At 36.8% G+C, this 20514-nt stretch overlaps 1 protein-coding gene across 1 annotated transcript; it reads right to left on the bottom strand.

The window, feature by feature from the left end:
* Window positions 1-919: 919 nt before the first annotated feature.
* SENP6 (SUMO1/sentrin specific peptidase 6) lies at window positions 920-19979 on the bottom strand (the record flags this gene model as incomplete). The annotated part of the gene is made up of 11 exons (XM_008942761.1): window positions 920-1070; window positions 1236-1304; window positions 3516-3604; window positions 5676-5779; window positions 8780-9213; window positions 14188-14280; window positions 14532-14651; window positions 15512-15628; window positions 15713-15813; window positions 16422-16648; window positions 19800-19979. Coding segments are annotated over 11 exons (1685 nt in total), but the record flags the coding sequence as incomplete, so codon positions are not given.
* Window positions 19980-20514: the final 535 nt, after the last annotated feature.

Raw genomic sequence — 20514 nt, 5'->3', positions numbered from 1 at the left:
CGCTGGAGGGAGCGGCGCCCCCGGCAGCCCGGACGCCCCGCAAAGTGGGGGGCTCCCCGCGCACGAATCAGGAGGCACCCGAGGACGGTGCTGAGCTCCCAGGGGCTCACTGGTCTGTACAGCAAAAGCTTCTGGCTGCGATGGGCATGAGCGCGCCCTGCCCCAGCCTCGCTGGAGGAGCCGGAGGAGACCTCCCGCCCTCGGGAGGGGCTCCCCACAGCAGAGCCAGGCGCCGTGCTCCCCAGCACTGCGGGCTGCAGACACAGGCAGCGTCCCAGGCAGGCAAAATCTCACCTGACCATCAATCCTCCCAGCCCACACCTCAAGGGGCTAATGCCTCCACCTGCGACAGGGTCTCTAACTTGAACACCAAGACCGTTAAAGTAAATAAGATTTCAGTCCATTTCTTCAATGGAATCATGATTTGGCATTCAGCTGTAATAACTCCACTTACACCAGTGGAGTTCTAGTGCAAGTTCAAAAACCTACCTGGATCGTATGAATTAATTTATTCAAAGTCACATTTCACTGGGAAAAAGGAACAAGCTTTTTGTACAACAACTTTAGGTTAGATTTTGCATTCAAATATAAACTCTGTTTCTTACTGAATAATTCTAAAGGGTATGCACTATGAGAATACCAAGGAAGACTCTAAGTAATTTTCTAACCATTCTCTCAGAAAATTTCATGGCTTCCATTTTCTTATATGTATGCACAACTAAGAATGATAGTTAGTTTATTTTCCAAAAACAGTTACCATATATGTTAATGTAATGATTAGTTTGTAACACATAATCTAATAAATAGGTGTAAGAGCTACACAAGAGAGCCTTTTATTTTTATAATAATTTTAATAGCTCATATTTGATTGTGCAAGAAAACCCCCTCCAAAAGTAGCCACGCAAAGAGGTATACATACCTCAAAAAAGCTCTCCACATACTGCAGTATGTACACTCCACAATCACTGAAGTTGTTCTGTTGTGGCACTTTTGGGTTGGAACCTTTCATGACATCTTTGGAAAAGCTTCTTTTGTTGCCCTTCCTGACTTCCCATTCCACCTCTAAGTATCTACGATAAAAAGACCATGTGAATTCAAACTTTTGTTCTCTTGTAGAATTTGGGGGAAAAAAAAAAACAACAAAAAAAACCCAACACCAACAACTCAGAACCTGAACAAACACCCCTCACACATTCCCCCTCACCCCCAAAAAAAAACCCACAGAGCAAACTTACTCCCTTAGTGTTTTCACAACATTTGAGCGGGAAGGGCCTCTTAGCGAGTCCATAAGCAAAATGCAGGGCCTAAGAGAGAACACAATTTTTAAGTACACAGTGTCTTACAGCAGTTTGGAAAAACACAATGTTACAGAGCTAGCTCACTATGAGGTAATTTGAACAATACTATGAAGTGTTGCCAGAGCTGCTATAATCCCCCTAAACTGGCATAGTTAAATGCAAATTTATCTTTAGATAAATGAAAAAAAAACATGTAGTACAGAGAACATCAGAATACACTTAGAAAACACAGTACTGTCAGACTGAAAGCATTCACTACAGGCAAGAGCTAGCTGCCTATGGCCCCCTCAGGTGTCCAGTGCTCTTTTAGATGCACAGGTGTCTGAGATGGTGGCAAGAGACCATAAACATCCTTCTGGAGCAGCAGCAGCTGGAAAACAGATGGGACAGCCTGCAGAGCCTGGGAAATCACTAAATATATAAGTTCAAGAAGTACCCAATGAAGCTGACATCTACCTGACAGTTCTAAAACACACACGTACCCGCTTTGACAGACTTCAGAAAAACTATGTAGCCACCATCTATTTCCTAGAGAACCAAGTCTGCCTGAACACTGCTGCACGCTACAGATGCTTACATCCTATCACGTGACCTAGAGGATTCCACTTCTGCAGTGCTATAAATGTAACAATCACATCAGCTGCCTGACGTGCAGCAGCTGGATTTATACATCAAAGCCAACACAGACTGTAAGATATATTTTGAGGGATAAACAGGAGGCAAATTATTTTTCACAAGACTCTGCTTTCTCTTGTCTAACAAGGACACAAACACATTCAGACAAGGTGTCCTTCACAGAAACAGCAAACCAATAAATTCAGACAAATTATCTGCATGCATTTATTATCGGGTTTGTCTGCATTTATAAATTATTTTACATGCATGCAACTTTTTAAGGGATAAGCATATCATCATGCGAATAGTGCTTGCTTTTGCTTGTAGTTGTTTTAATTGCTGATAAGGTTATTCTTTAAACAGGCAATGCTCTTTGAAAATGCAGTCTGGTACTTTGCGGGGCGGAGAGGGAAAGAAGCGAAAGCCTTTTCAAGGTAATTTTCTTTCATATAGAATTAGTTTAAAATATGCTACAGGTAAAGTATTTAAGTGCCCTTAATGACTTTTGATACCTAAGTGGCAAAGCCCTTATGAAATGTCGTGTCTGGATTAAAATAGTGTCTGGAGGAAAGTATTATGTACAATAATCCATGATCAGAATGGGACAAATTTAGGAAAGCTATAAACAGAAGCTCATAAATATGCTTAAAATTCACATAATGAATGGATTTTTACCCCTTCATGAAAATGTATTAAGAAGAATCCATACACATTCCATATCATGTATAAATATTTATTTTTATCCTGCACCATAAGAATATGTTGTAAAAGCCTTCCTAGTAACCATTATATTCCCAAAGAAGGAAACACAAAAATTGGATAAATAAATTGTGAGAAAATAAAAACAAAATTGTGAAGGCAGAAATACTAGTAGCAATATTTCTAGATTGGAAACCACACACTTCTCTCACACCAAGATGCAACCAACTGCAATCAGTGATTATTAACAAAAAATTTCTAGGTTTGAAACATTTTTAAAAAAAAGGCACCTTATAAAATCAAAAACAGGCAAAAAATTAAACAAATTAAAAAAATAACTGAACTTAGTATTGCAGAACATTTTTATTAGCGAAAAAAAGAATAATGCTAAGAACAGAAAGGGGGGGGAAAGTAATAAGAACAGAAAGAAACAGTAAGGATAAAGAGCTAGAACACAGATAAGAAATGGGGACAGTTAAAATTATTCCCATTTTCCTGTACTAATTTGCGTGCTGACAAAGGTTTTAATTAGTATTAATATAATTATTTAAAGTTTTTTAAAAATATGTAGGATACATTGAAACACGCTTCTGCACCTTGCTTTTGTAGGAATCGAAGTACAAAATATCAAAGAATAGCCTTATTTTAAGAACTAATCTTCAGTTGCCTAAAGCAGCACAGAGGCTTATTACTCCTGCAGTGTTCTTGCACTTGTGGTTTCATTCATTAAATTTTCAGCTCCCTGAAGATAATGATACTACAAAGTATAAAATTCTCTCTCAAACAGTAACAACGTGCTCACTGAAGTGTTGAAGGACTGATATATGAACATTTCCCGTAATCACTGTCTTTCAAATTTCATAAAATTTATGAGATTTCCATTTCAGCTATTTTAATACTTACTGTTTGCAGATAGTAGGCTTCAGGTGCCATTTTCCCATTTCTGAATTACAGGCATCATCTAGAAGGCCACCATCGTCACTACTGTCTTCCTACAGAAGCAACATGTTTAAAGGTGTTTAAAAGCCAATACTGGTTTTTAAAAAGTTGCAAAAGAAATTATTGCTATACTTATCATTTTTATTCAAGAACAATAGCATAAGTTTAATAAAGAAGTAGTAGCTTTAATCTGAAGCCATACATTGTTTGTAAAGTCGGCATTACCAGCTTTTAGTGACACAGTTTCTCAAATCCATGTTGGAACCACATGGAGCAAACAACTGCTGGAAGTAAAAAAAAAGCTGCACTGATATTTTCAGAGCATTGTTGGCTTAAGAGGTGTATCTCCATTATCTGGTTATAAACCATATTATCAATACTTTCCTCTGCTAAAGACTACTGGAAATTTGCTTGGCAGTTTCATATATGTTATCTCCTACATGAAATGTTTCAGTATCTGCAATGAAATCAGAAGTAAAATTTGTTTTTTGCTCCAGAATGCACCAACTTGGTTCTTAGGGCAAGGGAAATGAAACCACCAAGCTATTATATATCACGGGTTGCAAAAAGTGTCATGTCACACATGTGGGAATATCCTTTGAATGATATTCAAGTTTTATGAATAAAAACACTAAGTTCTTCTATCTAAAAATAACAGTATGATCCATGGTTCTTACTCTTCTACTGAGTTTACTGTTACTACCACAGACAATTGTGTTAGGAGATGCTTTCCAAAAACAAGAACGTCCATTATCAGCACAGTTTCTGAAGTTTTTGGTAAGATTTATGTGCACTTCACTAACACACAGGCTCGTACAACTGAAACCCTCATGCTATGCTACAAAGATGTTATCATATTAGAAACTACTGCCTAACATGTTGCTTCCTAGTACACCTGTTTCTGTTGCACCCTCCACTACATTTTTGGCGGATGTGAAGGTGCATTCAGCCTGTCATGGTCTAACATTTCTACACGTGCTTTGTGCAGTCTAGAAGATATCAGTGACGGCTTCAGCCTGAGTTAAGTTCTAAGCTACACTGCAACCACAGAACTTTTTTTGTCCTTCCAAGGAACACAGCTGGCCATGTGCTTTCTTCCTTGCCTTCATAACGTACACTTCAGATCACAAAAACACTCTACTACTCATTCCCCATTTCCAGGGAGTTCTAACTGCTACAAAATAGACAGAAAGTCACTTCCCTCAGGTGAGAATCACAGAATGTTTGGGCAAGTGGCACAGCAGGAGAGGTGTGCCGAGTCTGCATGAAAAGCATAGTTTAGTCTCAACATAAACGAGCTTTTATATGTGTACACACATATACATACTATTTGGAAGTCATTACAAATAGCTGCAGACTTTGGAAAATAATTGTTTGTTCTGGACTGAAAGGTTAAAAGCAGGTAATTCCTACATTATGTATTTGATAGCCTCTGATTCTTTATTTTGGACAACTTGGAGTCATACTCCTGAAACATGGACAGGAAGGGCAATTAGAAAGAGCAGCTGTTAACTCCTAGCTTGCTCACATTGAGCTTCCCTGGCAGAAGCACCAGGGCTATGGAATAAAGCCCTCATCCCCAGTGGTGAGGATATTTCAATGATCAGTCTTTCCACAGCTCTAAAATCTAAATATCAGAACAAGAACACTACTTGACTATAACTCTGTGTTGTTAATACTTGATTAGGAGAAACACCAATGAAACACAACAGCGCAGTAGCACCTACTTATCAATGTGTCTCTTTATGTCTAGGAAATGCAGCTGAAAGAAGTGTTACTTTCTCTTTGGGCTGGCAGATGAGCATGGCGGGGGGGGAGATGAAAAAAAAAGGCATTGACTTTTCAGAGTTTCCACTAAAATCATTGTGTAATATTGTCACCGTGCAGAAGACTCACAAAATTAAATGCAGGATTAGCACAGCAGTTTCCTGTTCTACAGTTCAATAGAAATACAAATGAATGCACAATCCTCTCCAGTCAGGTAATTTGCAAATTTTCATAGGTAACCAGTGCTTTGGGTTTGGGATTTGCAAAGATAACTGGCAGAGTTACAATTTTAAGCTGCCTATTCAGAATACAGTACAACAGTTTGTATTTCCTAAATAAAAGTGCTAAATTCTTTACCTGGTTATCTTGGTCTTCAGAAAAATCTATGAGCTCATCTTCATTTAGTTTACTGCCATCAGCCGAGTCTTCACTATAGTTTAGCCTGATTTTGTGCAATCCATCTGTATCAATCACAGACAGTAGTATATTTAAACATCAACTACTACATCATTTTCAAAGACCGAATTAACGTTAAAGACACCGGATTTGCTCAGGATTGCTCACAATAACTGTGATACAGCTGCCATAATATTTTATTCATACATATGATCAAAAGTGAAAAGTTTCTTCTAAGTAACACTGCAGAAACTGTTCCTTATTCCATGAAATGCCTAAAAAAAAAAATCTAGAGCTCTACACTAAAACCCACCATGAAATTACCTTGTAGTTCCATGAAGTCTCTACAACAGTATAAACTTGTGCCCCTACCAAAAGAGGCAGTCTCATTGGGTCCCTAACATAACTGTGTATTCTCATCCCTAGCTCGTTCCTTCCATGACATCAAAGACATCCACACACAGCAGAACACGCTGAGAAAGTCAGTCACAAGCTCATTTTTTAACTTGAATAATTTCCTTGATCCCATTTACTGTGCAGTTACATGAAGACTTGTGCTTGTAAAAGGGAAACAGCAGCTTGGGAACATGGTGCTAGGGATGGCAGAATGCAGGACCAGCTCTTCTGGAAGCAGCAGCTTCAAAACGTTTGTAAAACTTCACTGTTTGCTAGAAAAAGTGTCTGTAAATTCACTCTCCACCCCCTCTATGTATTTAGTCACTTGGGAAACAGAGTCAGAATAAATGAAGAACAGCGAATGTTAGGGCTGTACCTGTGAAAGAAGCAGATACAGACAGCTATTGGCTCATAGCTCTTACTATACTACCATAAAGGACCTTAGAACAGATTTTGAGGGGAAAAATAACTATGTGGGAGTAAGTAAGAAATTAATAACTCATGCCAGGCAAAACCTGAAACCTTCATGATCACACTTCTAGAAGGCGGCTATACAATGTACCTAAACAATCACAAAATTAGAAACGTTGGTTATGGTGTCACTGGAGGACATCTTAGTAAAGAAAACCAGGATTTTGCTAAGAACAGTAAATAGGGCAATGACCCAGCTAATGGGAAAAAAAATGGAGAAGGCCTGCATTTGAGAATACTTCAACAGAGAAGTTGAAGTAACACTTTGGAAAGAGGTTACCAGTGGAGTTCCACAGGGACAAACCTGGGAAGCAGTCTTACTTGCTATCTTTGAAAAGACCTTAGTGCAAGAAGTAGGCCATACACTAATGTGAATAAGTGCTGACAGATTACCAAAATATAAAAATCAGTATAAAGAAGAATCACCTCTCATACAAGAACTGAGCAATAAAAAAAGGATTAGTTAAGTAAGAATAATTAAAAAAAAAATTTTTATAACAATGATTTCTTCAAAGTTATTTAGGTATCAACTCCTACTATTTACCAGTCCAACACCAGGATGTAGTCTAAGATCAAGGTATCTGAGTTTAGACTCCCACGTATAGTAGGCATCTAGGGTCTCACAGTGTTAAATGGACACCATAATCTGAGCAGAGAACTACTCAACTGAGCAGCTACTCTATCTCTGCTGTAGGGTGAGAAGAGGTTTCATTAGCTACACTATCAAAGAGGCCTCTGCAGTCTTTTGAGATATCCTAGGATATCTAGGACACACATATGGATTTGGTAGAGTTCAGAGTCAAAACCCACACCCTTCTGGAGGAACAGCTTAAAGCTGGGCAGAAAACCCAAAGGCTACATCCCCATTTTCAATTTGGTTGAAACAGACATTTGGATACACTGTGCATCTGAATTTTTTTGCCTAAATACATGCTTAGTGTCAATCTCAAATTGAATCTTGCCCTTCAACTAGGTCTGTGACATAAGAATGTCTGTGTTAACGAAAAGGCGTGTGACCCGCAACAGCTGAGCAAGAGAATCTGAGTATCTTAGTCAGCAACTAAATGACCATGAGCCACCAATACAATGTAGCCATAAAAAAAGTAATCCTATCAAAAATGTAATAAAATAGGTTCCACCTAATCACACACAAGTAACAGTTGCAGCATCCAAGACACATGAAACCATCATACAGCAGCCATATCATGAACAGTAACATCACACATAAGATGAATTTAAAAAGGAGTAGATCTACACAGACCACCAACCCCCTTCAAGGCCTCTCAGGAGAAGTGACAAAGTTATCACGAATGAATAAATTTACATTAGAAACTAGGAGAGTGTTTTTACCCGTAGATTACTAAAGTTGTAATGGCCTGCAGTTTAGATTTGACTGTATGATTGATAACCCTCTCAGATCTTGTACTATAAGCTATGCAATTATTTACTGTGTAAATTAAATCAGTAAACTGGGGACTAAAGTAAAAGTTTCTGCATGACCATATGTTTTGTACTCTAGACCTCAAAGGGACCCAAACCTTGGGATGAGCAGAGAAAGCAACTGTTTCCTAATTCCTTCAACCTTTATAAGAATGTCAGCTCCTTTGTTCATTTTGGTATAAATGCTGTTCCAGATAACTGAAATCAGCCTCCACAGCAGGGATACATGGAGAAAGCCTCTCCAAATGTAACACTGAGGTCATGTAAGAGAATTATAATGTTAAAAAATTATTATCTTTTTACACACCTTCTATCAGAACATTACAGAACTTAGCTGTGTTGAAGGAAAACCTCAAATGCTAGAAAATGCTGGAATTAATGTTGCTCACACTATTTTAATTCACTTCCCCCATACACATGCACTATGAGGATCCACAGCCAACTAACTCTCTTTCCTTAACAATTACAGATTTAAGTGATGCAAAATGCTATCTACAAAATGATTTTGTGTGAAAAAGGCCACACAACTGAAAAATCAATCTGTTTTAGGAAGATACTTTTGTATCCAGCCTTCTGCCATGAGAGTTACATTAACAGCCACAAAAAAATTTTATACATACTGGCTACAAATTACATTGCAAGCACTCCAACTTCAGCCACATACTAAACTTAAAAAGTTTACACAAATGCAAAAGTAGTAACAGATCCAAAATATCCAAATTTTTCATTAAAAAGTGTATATTTTTACAATTACATACCCATAGATTGGCTAGCAGTTGTGAATTCACCCTGTATACCATTTTCGTCTGGAGTCCTATGGTCTAGTTTATGGCGAGCTGATTCCACAGTGTTAGGTTCTTCCACATCACTGTCTATTTGATTTAGTTTTTTGAAAGCACTTTTTCCCCTATAAGGACTTCGTCTACAACACGAAGGCTCACTGTCCTCTGTTTCAGTGTTTGGGTCAATTAAAGCTGTAATATACTTTTTGGTCAATGTCTTCTTTGCTGTGGACTTGGAAGGCGAGTTTTGTGCATCTAACTCATTTGGCAAAGAAGATGGTGCGTTGCTCTCTCCATCTGAAGAGGAAGATTTTATCTGTGTTGCAGCATTTTCATGATAGTGGGGATTTGGTTCATATTTGGGTTTTTCTAAACCAGGAAAACAGATGACAGCCAAAAACCAGTGGGCACTGCAAAGGAAAAAATATACATTACAAACCAGCAATGAAGTTGGTAAGAACCAAACAAATCGCTGAGTGCGTGTGCATACACATGCAAAAGAAAACAAATTCCATCCCCCAAAGTTATTAAAGATTTATTGTAATAGATGTTCATTCTTCAGAGCAGGTTTTACTCAACCCTTCACAGTCTTCTTGAAAGATAAGATCACTCCATGCATGCAGTCACAAACAGATTCATTAATATGATGCAATTAGTTGAAAACAGATGTTGTCTAAATATTTATTTCTATTATTCCATTTGCTCATACTTTGTACATTCTTGTCCTTACTTGAATTAAAGCTTATTTCTTTTTTAACATTTGCTTTATCACTGCATGAATTAGAGATTACAGAGTTCATGTTCGGTAGCTGTATAAAGTTTTCTAGTAGTTCAGCACCGGCAACACAAGAATTCACATCTAATGATATGGCTGAATTGCTCATATGCTTCAACCTGTGAGACCTTCCAACTGTGTATGGCACTTAACATTTTTGTAAGAAATCTTGTCAACAGTGAATTAAAAAGGGGATAAAAGAGTGTCTGTAATGTCATCACCATGACTCTATTTTCCTCCTCTTCACAGGACTGACACTCTTCAGGATCAATAATAGTTATATCTATATAACGTAAGATAGGAGGTAAGTTTTACCCCAGTTTCCTCTATCTCCTTGCCTCTTTGGACATCCTTGACTTGCCACACAATCAGAAATGGAGCAAATTCAGGGACTGAGGCACTGCAAGTAGGTATCAACTGGCCTGATTTAGAAATATTCTGAAGGTTCCCCGATTCCCTACAGCAAATAACAAAACAGAACCTTGCTATGTATTACACAAGGGAAACCAAATTTCTGTGTGTTTCAGAGAAAAGCAAAAGCAATAGCTGAAACTGTATGTCTAACTGACCTATTAAAAATTAATTAGATGACTGAAATCTAAATTCCATGGAAACTCAGTGGCACAGTAAGTGGACTTTGAAAGCAGCATGTGAAGTATGGAGGAATTTTGTCTTGAATGATTCACCACACCTAATAAATTAATGTATCAATAATGGCCAAACTCTAGAATTTGTGTGCATTCAACTAAAATAGGCTTTATGTAGATAGACTAGCAAATTAACCTGGATCTAAAAGAAACAAGAGCTTGTAACTTTTAAAAGAACAACCTATTTCTATTGGAGATTTAAACAAAAAGGACTGTACTGCCAAAGGACACTGATGCAGTCACAGTTAAATCAGCCATATTGTTTTGAAGTTGTCCACCTCCTGTTACTGCAGTTTGATATTATATTATGATCTTCTATGATAGTATATTCCCTATACTAGTGGTCATGGGAGAGTCTGGAAAGACTTTCTGGAAGTAGACACTGAAGTCCAGCAACTCCAAAGCCATCAGTTCAAGAACATATTTTTAAACCAGATGCCAGAATAACTAGCTGTGTCCTAAAAGGAAAGAAAAAAAAAAAAAAAGGCAATATTCCAGTCATCACAGGAGAAGTATTATCAGGAGCAACCATTAGCAGCACTCTTTAATGCGAGAGAAGCTTTCAAGTTCTCTCAAACACTAGAATAACTTGTTTCACATACTACTTAATTCAAAACACAAAGAGAAAGAAACTCTGAGACTTGTTCTCAACCAGACTAATTTTGCCACAGATTAAGGTTTGAGACCTTTTATAAATAGTAATGAATACAGATCTTTCACTAGAAGCAAAGAAACTCATCCGTACCTTTGATCTGCTATCATCTCACATAAAGTTCTGTCTATAAGGACTAATTACCAGCATCAAAGCAGGTGGCAAACTCCTGAAAACCACCTGCAGTGCTGCAATGTGTCAAGCTGCAAACACTGGGATAGTCCAGACATCTCAAAGTGGTATGTGAGTTCTACAATCACAATCTATGAAGACAAGGAGTAAACTGAAGAGAAGTGGGTGAAGAAAGCCTTTTAACACTCCATTAGGTTGCACATAAAGATGTCCAGGCAAAGGCATGTTGAAAAAAATTCTGAAAACTAGGCTGTCCAAAAACTACACTAAATGGCACAAACTTTGCTCTCTACACACCACAGGCATTAACTGCCTCTCCTTCCTCATCACTGGTTCTCTCTGTTCCTAGCATTTTCACTAATCCCTTGTCATTATGAGGCAATGCCCCTTTTACAAAAAACAAAAACAAAACAAACAAAAAAACCAACCAAACAAAAAAAAAAACAAACACAAGGAAAAAAAAACCAAAACAAACAACTAGACAGCTGAAGACCAAGCAGGTGGAAGTTATACCCTAATGAAGCAAGTTTTCACAGTCCTATTAACAGACAAAATCCAGGAGCTATGTATTTCCTAAAACATTACATACACAGCTACAGAGTACTACCCAAAGCTGTAACTTACACAAACAGGCCCTATGGTGTATTTGCTAGTCAGATCAGAAATCCTTCATGTTAGTATTTTGTCATTAAAAAACCAAAAATCAGCACTGATACTTGTTGTTAACTGATACTGTTAGCAGTATGTTTAGTTCTAAAAGTAAAACTTTCTGGTTCTGTATCAGATAGGCTAACACTTTAAGTGGTACTGCAGTGAAGTTAATGAAAATAAAACAGCATTTACATGTCAGTTCAACATAAAGACAAGAGCTACGTATCAAACTAAGACAGATACTTGGAAAAAAGTAACCAGCCAAACATTTTTTACTGAAAAAAGTAACTTAAAATTGCTCCAGTTCTATGCTCTTGACCAATTTTGAAACACAAGAATGTATGGAAAAGAACAGTCAAATATATAGTAGCCTGATAAAACCTGCTGTTCTTCTGTGTCATGGCAACACAAGGAAGAAGGATACAGTTAGCAAGTGACAGCTCTGCTACTAGGACAGAGGCATAGAAGCCTTCATACTGGCCAGTTTCTGTGTTCTTCCCCAGGTAGTTCCCCAGGCCGCTCTCTGAATTGTGATACCAATTACTCATGATAATGGAGGTATAAAAGTGTCAAGTCACTGACTTTTTCCTAAATATGTTAGTAACTTGCCCCCAAGAGGTTCTGCTTTTTGTTCCTCAAAACTGAATCCTGGGTTTCAGGGGACAAGGGAAGTGAGACCTCTGAGGGGAGAATAGAAAGGTGCATCCAAGAAAAATACTAGCAGCTAATAACAACATATTTGAAAAAAAATACACTGAAGATCTCATTTATGCTTGCTTTGCCAGAAATCAGGTCAAACCCAACAATAAACCCCAGCCTGCTTCTCCTACCAAACCACCACCTTCTCATCTCCCCAGATACTTTTTTTAATGTTCTTATTGTTCATACCAGGAAACCACTTTTGCAAATGCATGTCCCACTATCACCACTTGGCAGTCTCAGTCTGCAGCAAAGGACAGTTCTGACAAGTGTGACCAGCATTGCTTCCAGAGGAAAGATGCACACCAAGAGTGCACCTCCCCTACTCTACTCACTACTGGTTGACTCCATGAGACTAAACTAGTCCTAAGCAAAATTCCTGACCCATGGTGTGACCATCATGCCTTTTGTTCTGCAAATTTACTCTGACTGAGCTGCACTTCTTGCTAAGGCAGACATTTTTTCAGCTGCTTAGCAGTAAATGAACAAGAGGGTGAAAAACACTGTGCTAAACTACTAGCAATATATCTATTTCTTGTAAAACCACAGAACTACTTTGTTTCATTTTCAAGTGAATTCTAAGACATGCTGTCTGGCATTTGCAGCATGGTCAGTCTCATTTCTCCTATGCATAATCAATGGAGATGTGAGACTGACACAAGGCAGGATAGTGAGAAGTAAACTATATAAACTTCAGTTGCCTTAGAGCTTGTTACGTGAAAGACGCTTCAAAGTTCAAGTATTTAAAGATGCAGGGGAGAGGGATGGCAAGGATGAAGTCTGCAGTGGACAGGAAGAATTTCCTACATGAAGCCATTGTCAATACTTAAGGACTGGTTGCCTTCCCATGGCTGTAGGGAGGTCACAGCATCTCAAATTCTCAAGTCAGTGATTGTGAACAGCTTTCTCAGGGAAGACTTTAAGACAGAGAGATCTATGGTCAGCTACCTTGTAACTGCCTCTCTACAGCTAGCCTCAGAATTCAGATGGGGAGGTGGCAGAAAAAGAGAAGACTCAGAAATTCTTCTGCCACTGCATAATGGCAAGGTATCTAGATAAATTTCTTTGAAGCGCTTTTAATTAAAAACAATTAAACAAACAACAAACCTCTATTCTTTCATTAAAAAAAAAAATCAGTTAGGTATGCCTATAGGTCAGTTGCAATTCTCCTGTCTCTCTGCCCTTACTTTATTTATGCTTTATTATATAGTAGCTTAGCCTCCCTAAATATTTTAAGGACTGTTTAGGTTCTTTTTCTGAAATGCAGAAAAGCATTTGTGACAACTTGCTCTGACCTTAAGGAAAGCAATATCATTAAAAGTCCTCAACAACCGTTAGAATGCTAATAGTCTACTTCCTAACCTAGGAAAAATACCAGGTCAAAAGGGCATAAAGAAAAAGAATAAAGCTCCAAATACAGGGCAGTAGAGATTTTCAACTGCATTTTCTTCTGATACTGGTTTATTGTAACTGAAGGATGATTCATCTATACCAAAGAGATTTCATTGGAATAAAAATGACTAAAAAAGGTAAATCCAAAAGTCGTCAACAACAACAATTCAGGAGAACAAATGCCAGAGAACCAGGTAAACCCAGAAAAAATACTCAGAAAAGTTAACTTTTGTTCAGCCTTCATATTGTCCCATACTCCTAATAATACAACAGTGCATTTAAAGATCTTATATTACTATTTTGCTTTTATCACCTAGAAAAAGATGCTTATCCTCTTAATTTTTAACTTCAGTTCACACTATAGCGAATTAAATTTTACAATAATAAAGGTTAAGCTTTTATTATGCGAATGAGACAAAAAGGTATGTTTACTTACGCTTCATTAAGGGGAACAAAAATGAAATCTTTCTCAAAAATGTCAACGTGCCGTGTCCACGTTTTCACTCGGCCGTGTCGTCTTTGTTGTATTCTGCAAGAAGAAACCGACACATGATTTGTAGGGTGGTTTATTTTAACTGACAGACTACTGTTCCAGGTACTTTTCACCTTAATAGCTTCGTAAGATTTTCAAGGCATATTTATGTTTATTATAGATCTGGATGCTTCCTAGAGTTCTGCTGATATCCTAATATTGTCCATAAAGAATTATCTCTGTAAAACATCCGTTCTTGTAGCCTCTAGTGTACTCAGCTCTTAGTAAAACTGACTCAACAGACTTACGAAAGGTTTGAAGTTTCATAAATACTTCTTTCTCTTTGATTAAGGCGTTTATAGAAGAATGAACTGAAGACATGTATTCTATCAGCATCTTCTTTTTTCAGTTTTTCAAGTACCAGATACCTAATTAGTTAAAAAAATAAATAAATTACAAATTCATGCAGGTGTTAACTCAAAAATATTTATCACCAGAGCAAAGATGACCGCCAACAGTGCTACCTCCCCACCAATCTGTTCCAGCCTCTCACAAAATAGCTATAAGGCTATTAAAACTAACTAACCAGAGAAACTCATTAATGTCATACATGGGTCAATATTTCAAGGTATTAAGTCGTCCGCTCAATCAACAAGTTGTTCTGCTGTTGTGTTTATTTTTGTATCATGGTAGGAAAACAAATTTTCAATGAGTTTGTTACAAACGACCCAAATTTCATAACTGAGCCATTACATCTCTGAACGCTCCCGGAAGGATACATTAATTTTCTTTGCACATCTAAATTATTTCAATAGACTGAAAATTATACATATTCACCTTATGTGCAGTATAAACACGCAGTATATATCAATTTAATACATTCCTAATATCCGTAGCAACAGTGACATCAGGAAATTAATTTATGTATTATGTTAATCAAAACAAATTAAAATTCCAGGAAACACAAATAGTCTGGAAAAAAAAACAACTGAGCTTAAAATTAATTTTTTTTTCCTCCCTCTTGCAGTTAAAATTCCTTTTCAGATGTTAAAGAATTCTAAAGAATCTTTTTTCCAAGTAAGAACAATGTCACTGTCAAGCAGAAGAGAAGAGAATCAAAATTTCTTGGAAAAAAACCCATATAAACTTAAAATTAAGAGCTATGCATACTGGGAAACCATGTGTTTCTGACTATGAATTGCTGAACTGACCTATGCAGTGTTAATGTGAGAACTTTTCAAGTTTCAAAGCAAAAAATGACTAAAAACTGATGTGAAATAAAACTTACTTTAAATAAAAATCAATAATAACATCATTTAAAAATTCTCCTTCATTTAGACAGTGGAGGTCTTCATTGGTGACAGAGATACCACCTTTAGCTGGAGGAGGTGGATAAACTATCAACCTGAAAGAAAAATACATTCAATGATAAATAGGAAATGCCAAAAAAACTAATAAAATTTTTACATGGAAAAGACAAATTTCTTACTTCTCTATAGGACCAATAAATACTGTATGTGGTTCTCCAATTTCTTCATCATCATCAAAATATGGTAACTTTCGTTGCTGTATTTTGGACTCAGAAGCAACCTTACAAGAATAAAGATAATATTAATATGCATACTGTGCTCAAATCTGATAGAAGGTAATAAAGCTTTGTGAAATGTGGCAGTGTCATATCCATTGCTTTTGAGAAGGATTCCAAGTTGGTTTTTTTAACCTTTCCTAGTCCCTTTATTACACTTAGGTCTGTACTCATTTCTTGTAGAGCCACAGAAATTTCAAATTCTTTAAGAGGGAGTTTTGTTTAAAGACAGCATTAACAAAATTTAACTACAACACTGTAACTTAATTTCTGTTCTGAAATATTAGACTTTTACCAGTAGATTAGTTTGGAAACGGCTATGTTGTCTAATTATAGGACAAATTTCTTGCCCCATAATAATCTTGAAATGTCAACATTAGTTGTGTACAAACGTACAACCTTATAATCAAACTAAACACCCTAAAATGTACTGTGAATGTAAGACTATTTCACACAATATCATAATCTGCCATAGACCAGTTTGAGAATCCTCACACAGAAGTCAGCAAAGTTGCTAGGATGTTTATGGTCTAGTGACCAGCACACTATCTTCAATGTATTTGTAACCCAAATAACACAATGACTTTATGTTCTAAAGCAAGAACATAATTACATTTTTTATTTTGTTTTCTCTGTGAGATGGACTTCCTTTGGAATTGTCTTCCAAGCACTTAGTAAATGCAACAAGTCTGCCATTGGCTTCTTCAAAGGAAATTTTCACAAAGAAGTCTGAAATATTATTTCTTATACCAATGTCAGTAATTATTTTTTCAAATATTGAGTTTGCATGAGGATCAAGACCAGTTTCAAAAATCAAAATGATGTACTGTTCTTCTTGACCTACAAAAAAAGCAGAGAGAAAATTATTCATTTAGAAAAAATATAAAATGTGATACAATTATAACCAGATTCCAAAGACTTGCAGGGCAACGTACACTCACGCTGCTGGCAATATATAGAAGCAGCAATACACGTATACAGATAGGGTTTGGTAGTTAATCCTTCAGCCTTCCACCTGCATTTGCAAAAAGAGTGCATTCAACTTCTGTCTAAACCTAGAAATGTTATTACACTTGATGAATTTTTAAAAGACACTGAATAGAAAGCCAAATCTTGTTTTGAAATAACAGCTTCTCTGTTTACTGCCAGTAAGAAGACTGTAGCCAATACTTGCTCTTTTTCTTATTACAGTTCTGTCCTATCATTTCAATACAATTCCAGAAACTGTGTATTCAGCATAATTTCACCTCTATATAGGGAAACATCATGCCCTAATTTCTCCCAGGTCAACACTAAGAAGTGTAGAGCAGCCCTCTCAAGAATCAGTGAAGATACATTCATCTGTGGAAAGTTATTAGAAAAGGAGGACTGTATTAAGCATGTAGATGGGCCTTTGCGGTCTCAATGTTTATTGTAAAAACAGCTTTCAGCTGCTTAGCCCCTTCAACATCTACATGCTATTTTGTAAGATTTCAGCCTGATTTTCTCCTGCTTTCAGATAGATGTGATTGAAAAAGGGGAAGAGAAAAAAAAAAAAAAGAGATAACTAAGATAATAGATACTAAATTAAACAAGAAACACTATATGAGATTCTATGATTCAGGTAGATTCACAGTCTGTCCTGATCCTAGAAGGCAACACTGTAAAATATTTTTTGGGTTTTGAGCATTTTAGACATTAAAGACACTACAATATATAAGCCCAGAGGTCCCCAGCCTTTTAGCTAAAACAGTCTATAAGAATCACTTTTACATGGATATATATATACGCACACTACTGTAACTTGCTGTAGTTACCAAGTAGGATGCAAAACTTAAACCACTGCGTAGAAACCAAAGTGAACAGAATATTGAGGTGGGGAAAGAAAGGTACAACTTTGATACAACTGTTTCCAGACTTAAAATGGAAAAATAAGCATGACCGTTTTTTAAAAAAGTGGATACAAACGGTGTAGCACACAGGAGAAGCACAAAGTTCTAACAAAATTACTCTTACTGATTCTAGGCACATGTTGCTGGGCACCTGAGTACAAAACCCTGTAACGGTGTTTTCACAAAAAAAACAGTTATTTTTCTCTGATCATATTTCTGTTACCATAGAAACAGAAATATCTTCAGGATCTCTGGACCACTAGCAAGCAGTTTTCTTTTCTAAAAAGTACGCATCTGAACAAGGAAAGGAATTTAAGATGTCACAGTAATCAAAACCTTAATCTCCTTATAGAGGCAAAGGGATTTCACCACCTAGAAGAGCAAAGACCTGCTTTCAGGTCCTGTAACATTTTAAAACAAACAAACAACAAAACCCCCCAAAACCACCTCTGGTTGAACATTCTGTGAACCAAATACTGTAAGGCCATCTCTTGGGCTTACTCTTGCTAGCCCAAATAAATCTTGTATTTCTTTTGGTAAAGTGGCTTAGTTTCAACAGGCTAGCCTACACCTTTAACAAAAGTTGGAGAATGTGAGTCGGATCCATCAGCTATTGTATAAGTAACAGCCACTCACATAATCTGAAAAATAAAAATCAGTAAATTGGACTATAAGGAAGTGGTTTAGCAGAGGACTCAGTAGAGTTATGTTAATGGTTGTACTTGATGGCCTTAAAGATAAATGATTCTATAATTATATGAATTATTTCTGCTGTCAGACACAGGAACAGGATTCAGGCTGCAAATCCCAGTGTCACATAGCGGGCTACCTCAGAGCTGCAGGGACCTGTTTTTCTGTAAAGGCAGAGTTTCAGACACACACATAACCATTTCCTTTTTGTTATTCTTAACTTGGCATGGCAACTGTTGTGAAAAATAATTCTTCAGAAGCATATTTCCCAATTCACTGCACAGAGAATTTAGGTGTCTAACTGGATTTTGGGTGTTCCTATTTGGGAGCTAGGCATTTACACACAATTGCTTACACAGCTATGGATTCAGGCTTTAATTGCTCACAAAGTAAATAGCAACTGTGTTAACACTAAGTACTCAGAAGTATCAAGTACAAAAATAGTAGTTTTGTGTAAAACGAGCTCAGTGCCAGAGGCTCAAAGGGAAAGGCTGTGGAGAGAAAGCCTGAAAGACACGACAAGGAAAAGATTTCCTACCCCGACAACTCAGGAAGCTTTTCCTTTTCTCACTTGTGAACACTTGTGTTCACCTGGGGTCTAATGTCTGCTCCCAGGATTATCTGTAGCTCCCTTCCACAGTCTCCAATTACTTTTGTAATCGTAAGACTCCTTACACCTCATACTTTTTATAGGAGACAGATGAGGTTATTATAATAACATGACACATTAGAAGTGCCCAATTCTGCGATTGTTGAAAGCATTCTTCCTCCATTTGAACGCATCACGTATCTATGAAGCTGAGTAAAAGTATAACCACAAAATCTAACCTAAAGAAAAAGCTTATTTAAGGGGAAGAAGACTCTACGCTAATTTAAAAAATAGTTTGCATATTAAGATGCTAGACTTTTGAAGAAAACCATGTTGAAATTAAACTTAAATACACAATACATGAAAACAATTCACTGATCTTCCAAGCAGGTATTTGTCTACATCACATCTCTACAGGCATCTGAAAAAAAAAAACCAAACCAACCCACACACCAGTTTCTACTGAAACTACAGCCCATAAGCAGAACAGCAAAGAAAGCAGAAGTATATCAAAAGCTGTCACATAAATGTGAAGACCCATACTCAAAAGCTTAACAAATCAACTTGCTTTCATTTAATACAAAAATCAGAGAAAAAAGTTATACTAAAATGACTAAATGTTTTAACTAGCATGTGTCTGGACAAACAAGACTGTACAATTTTGCCAAGCCTTTCTGAACTGTGCTCCTCGTCAGGCTGGGAAAATGATACTATCTGGAAGGAAGAAAAATAATCTGCCCCAGTCAGTGATGCCAGTTTTAGTCTTCAGTGCACTCACTCATGAGTCAAACTATTAAAACACAATTTAAAATAAATACTGGACTAAAATTGTTTTACTTACTGTCTCCTTTACATTCGTACCAGACATTATCTTTACTCATTTTCAGTTGGTCTCTCAGGCTACTACAGGTTGATGGTATTGTTTGTAGGAAAACTACTGGCAATTTTCTGACACTACACCATTCACATTTGGTAAGTTCTGAAGTTTTCAGGTTAATCTCTCGAGTATCACTTTCCGATTCTAGGAGAAAAGAATGATATATTAAATTATAGTAAAAATTATGTAAGTTTTCTTTACAAATTACCCCTTGACTTTTTAACAGGAAATCAGTATGTGCTCATTAACCCTCTTAGAAGTTTTTAGAAGTTTAAAATTAACACATATCCAGGAAGTGTTGTCTCTTAATATCTTAAACGATCAACTGAACTCCACTGTCACGTCAGGAAAGTAATCCAGAACAAACTTGTTTTCTTCTCACCAACTTTAATCTAGTTCTTATTCCACAGAAAAAAAAAAAAAAAACAAAAAACACACCATTTCAATTGGTTTGAATTTGCAACTGTTGCTATGATACATTTTACAATAGGTTTGTAAAACCTTCTTTGAAGATCTATCTTTGACCAAGTTCCTTTATGAAAAATAACTTTAAAATAAAGAGAATAAACACATGCAGAGAAATAATCTGATCATCTGCAGAAAATAATGTCTTGCTCTCAATTTACTACTGAAGGGAAATGTCAAGCAACATGGTAAATTTTTAACACTGCACCCGATA

This window comes from Merops nubicus, unplaced genomic scaffold, assembly GCF_000691845.1.
Source record: "Merops nubicus isolate BGI_N331 unplaced genomic scaffold, ASM69184v1 Scaffold33256, whole genome shotgun sequence".
Classification (NCBI taxonomy): Eukaryota; Metazoa; Chordata; class Aves; order Coraciiformes; family Meropidae; genus Merops; species Merops nubicus.
Note: the sequence above shows the minus strand (reverse complement) of the source record. Positions and strands in the feature narration are given on the sequence as shown.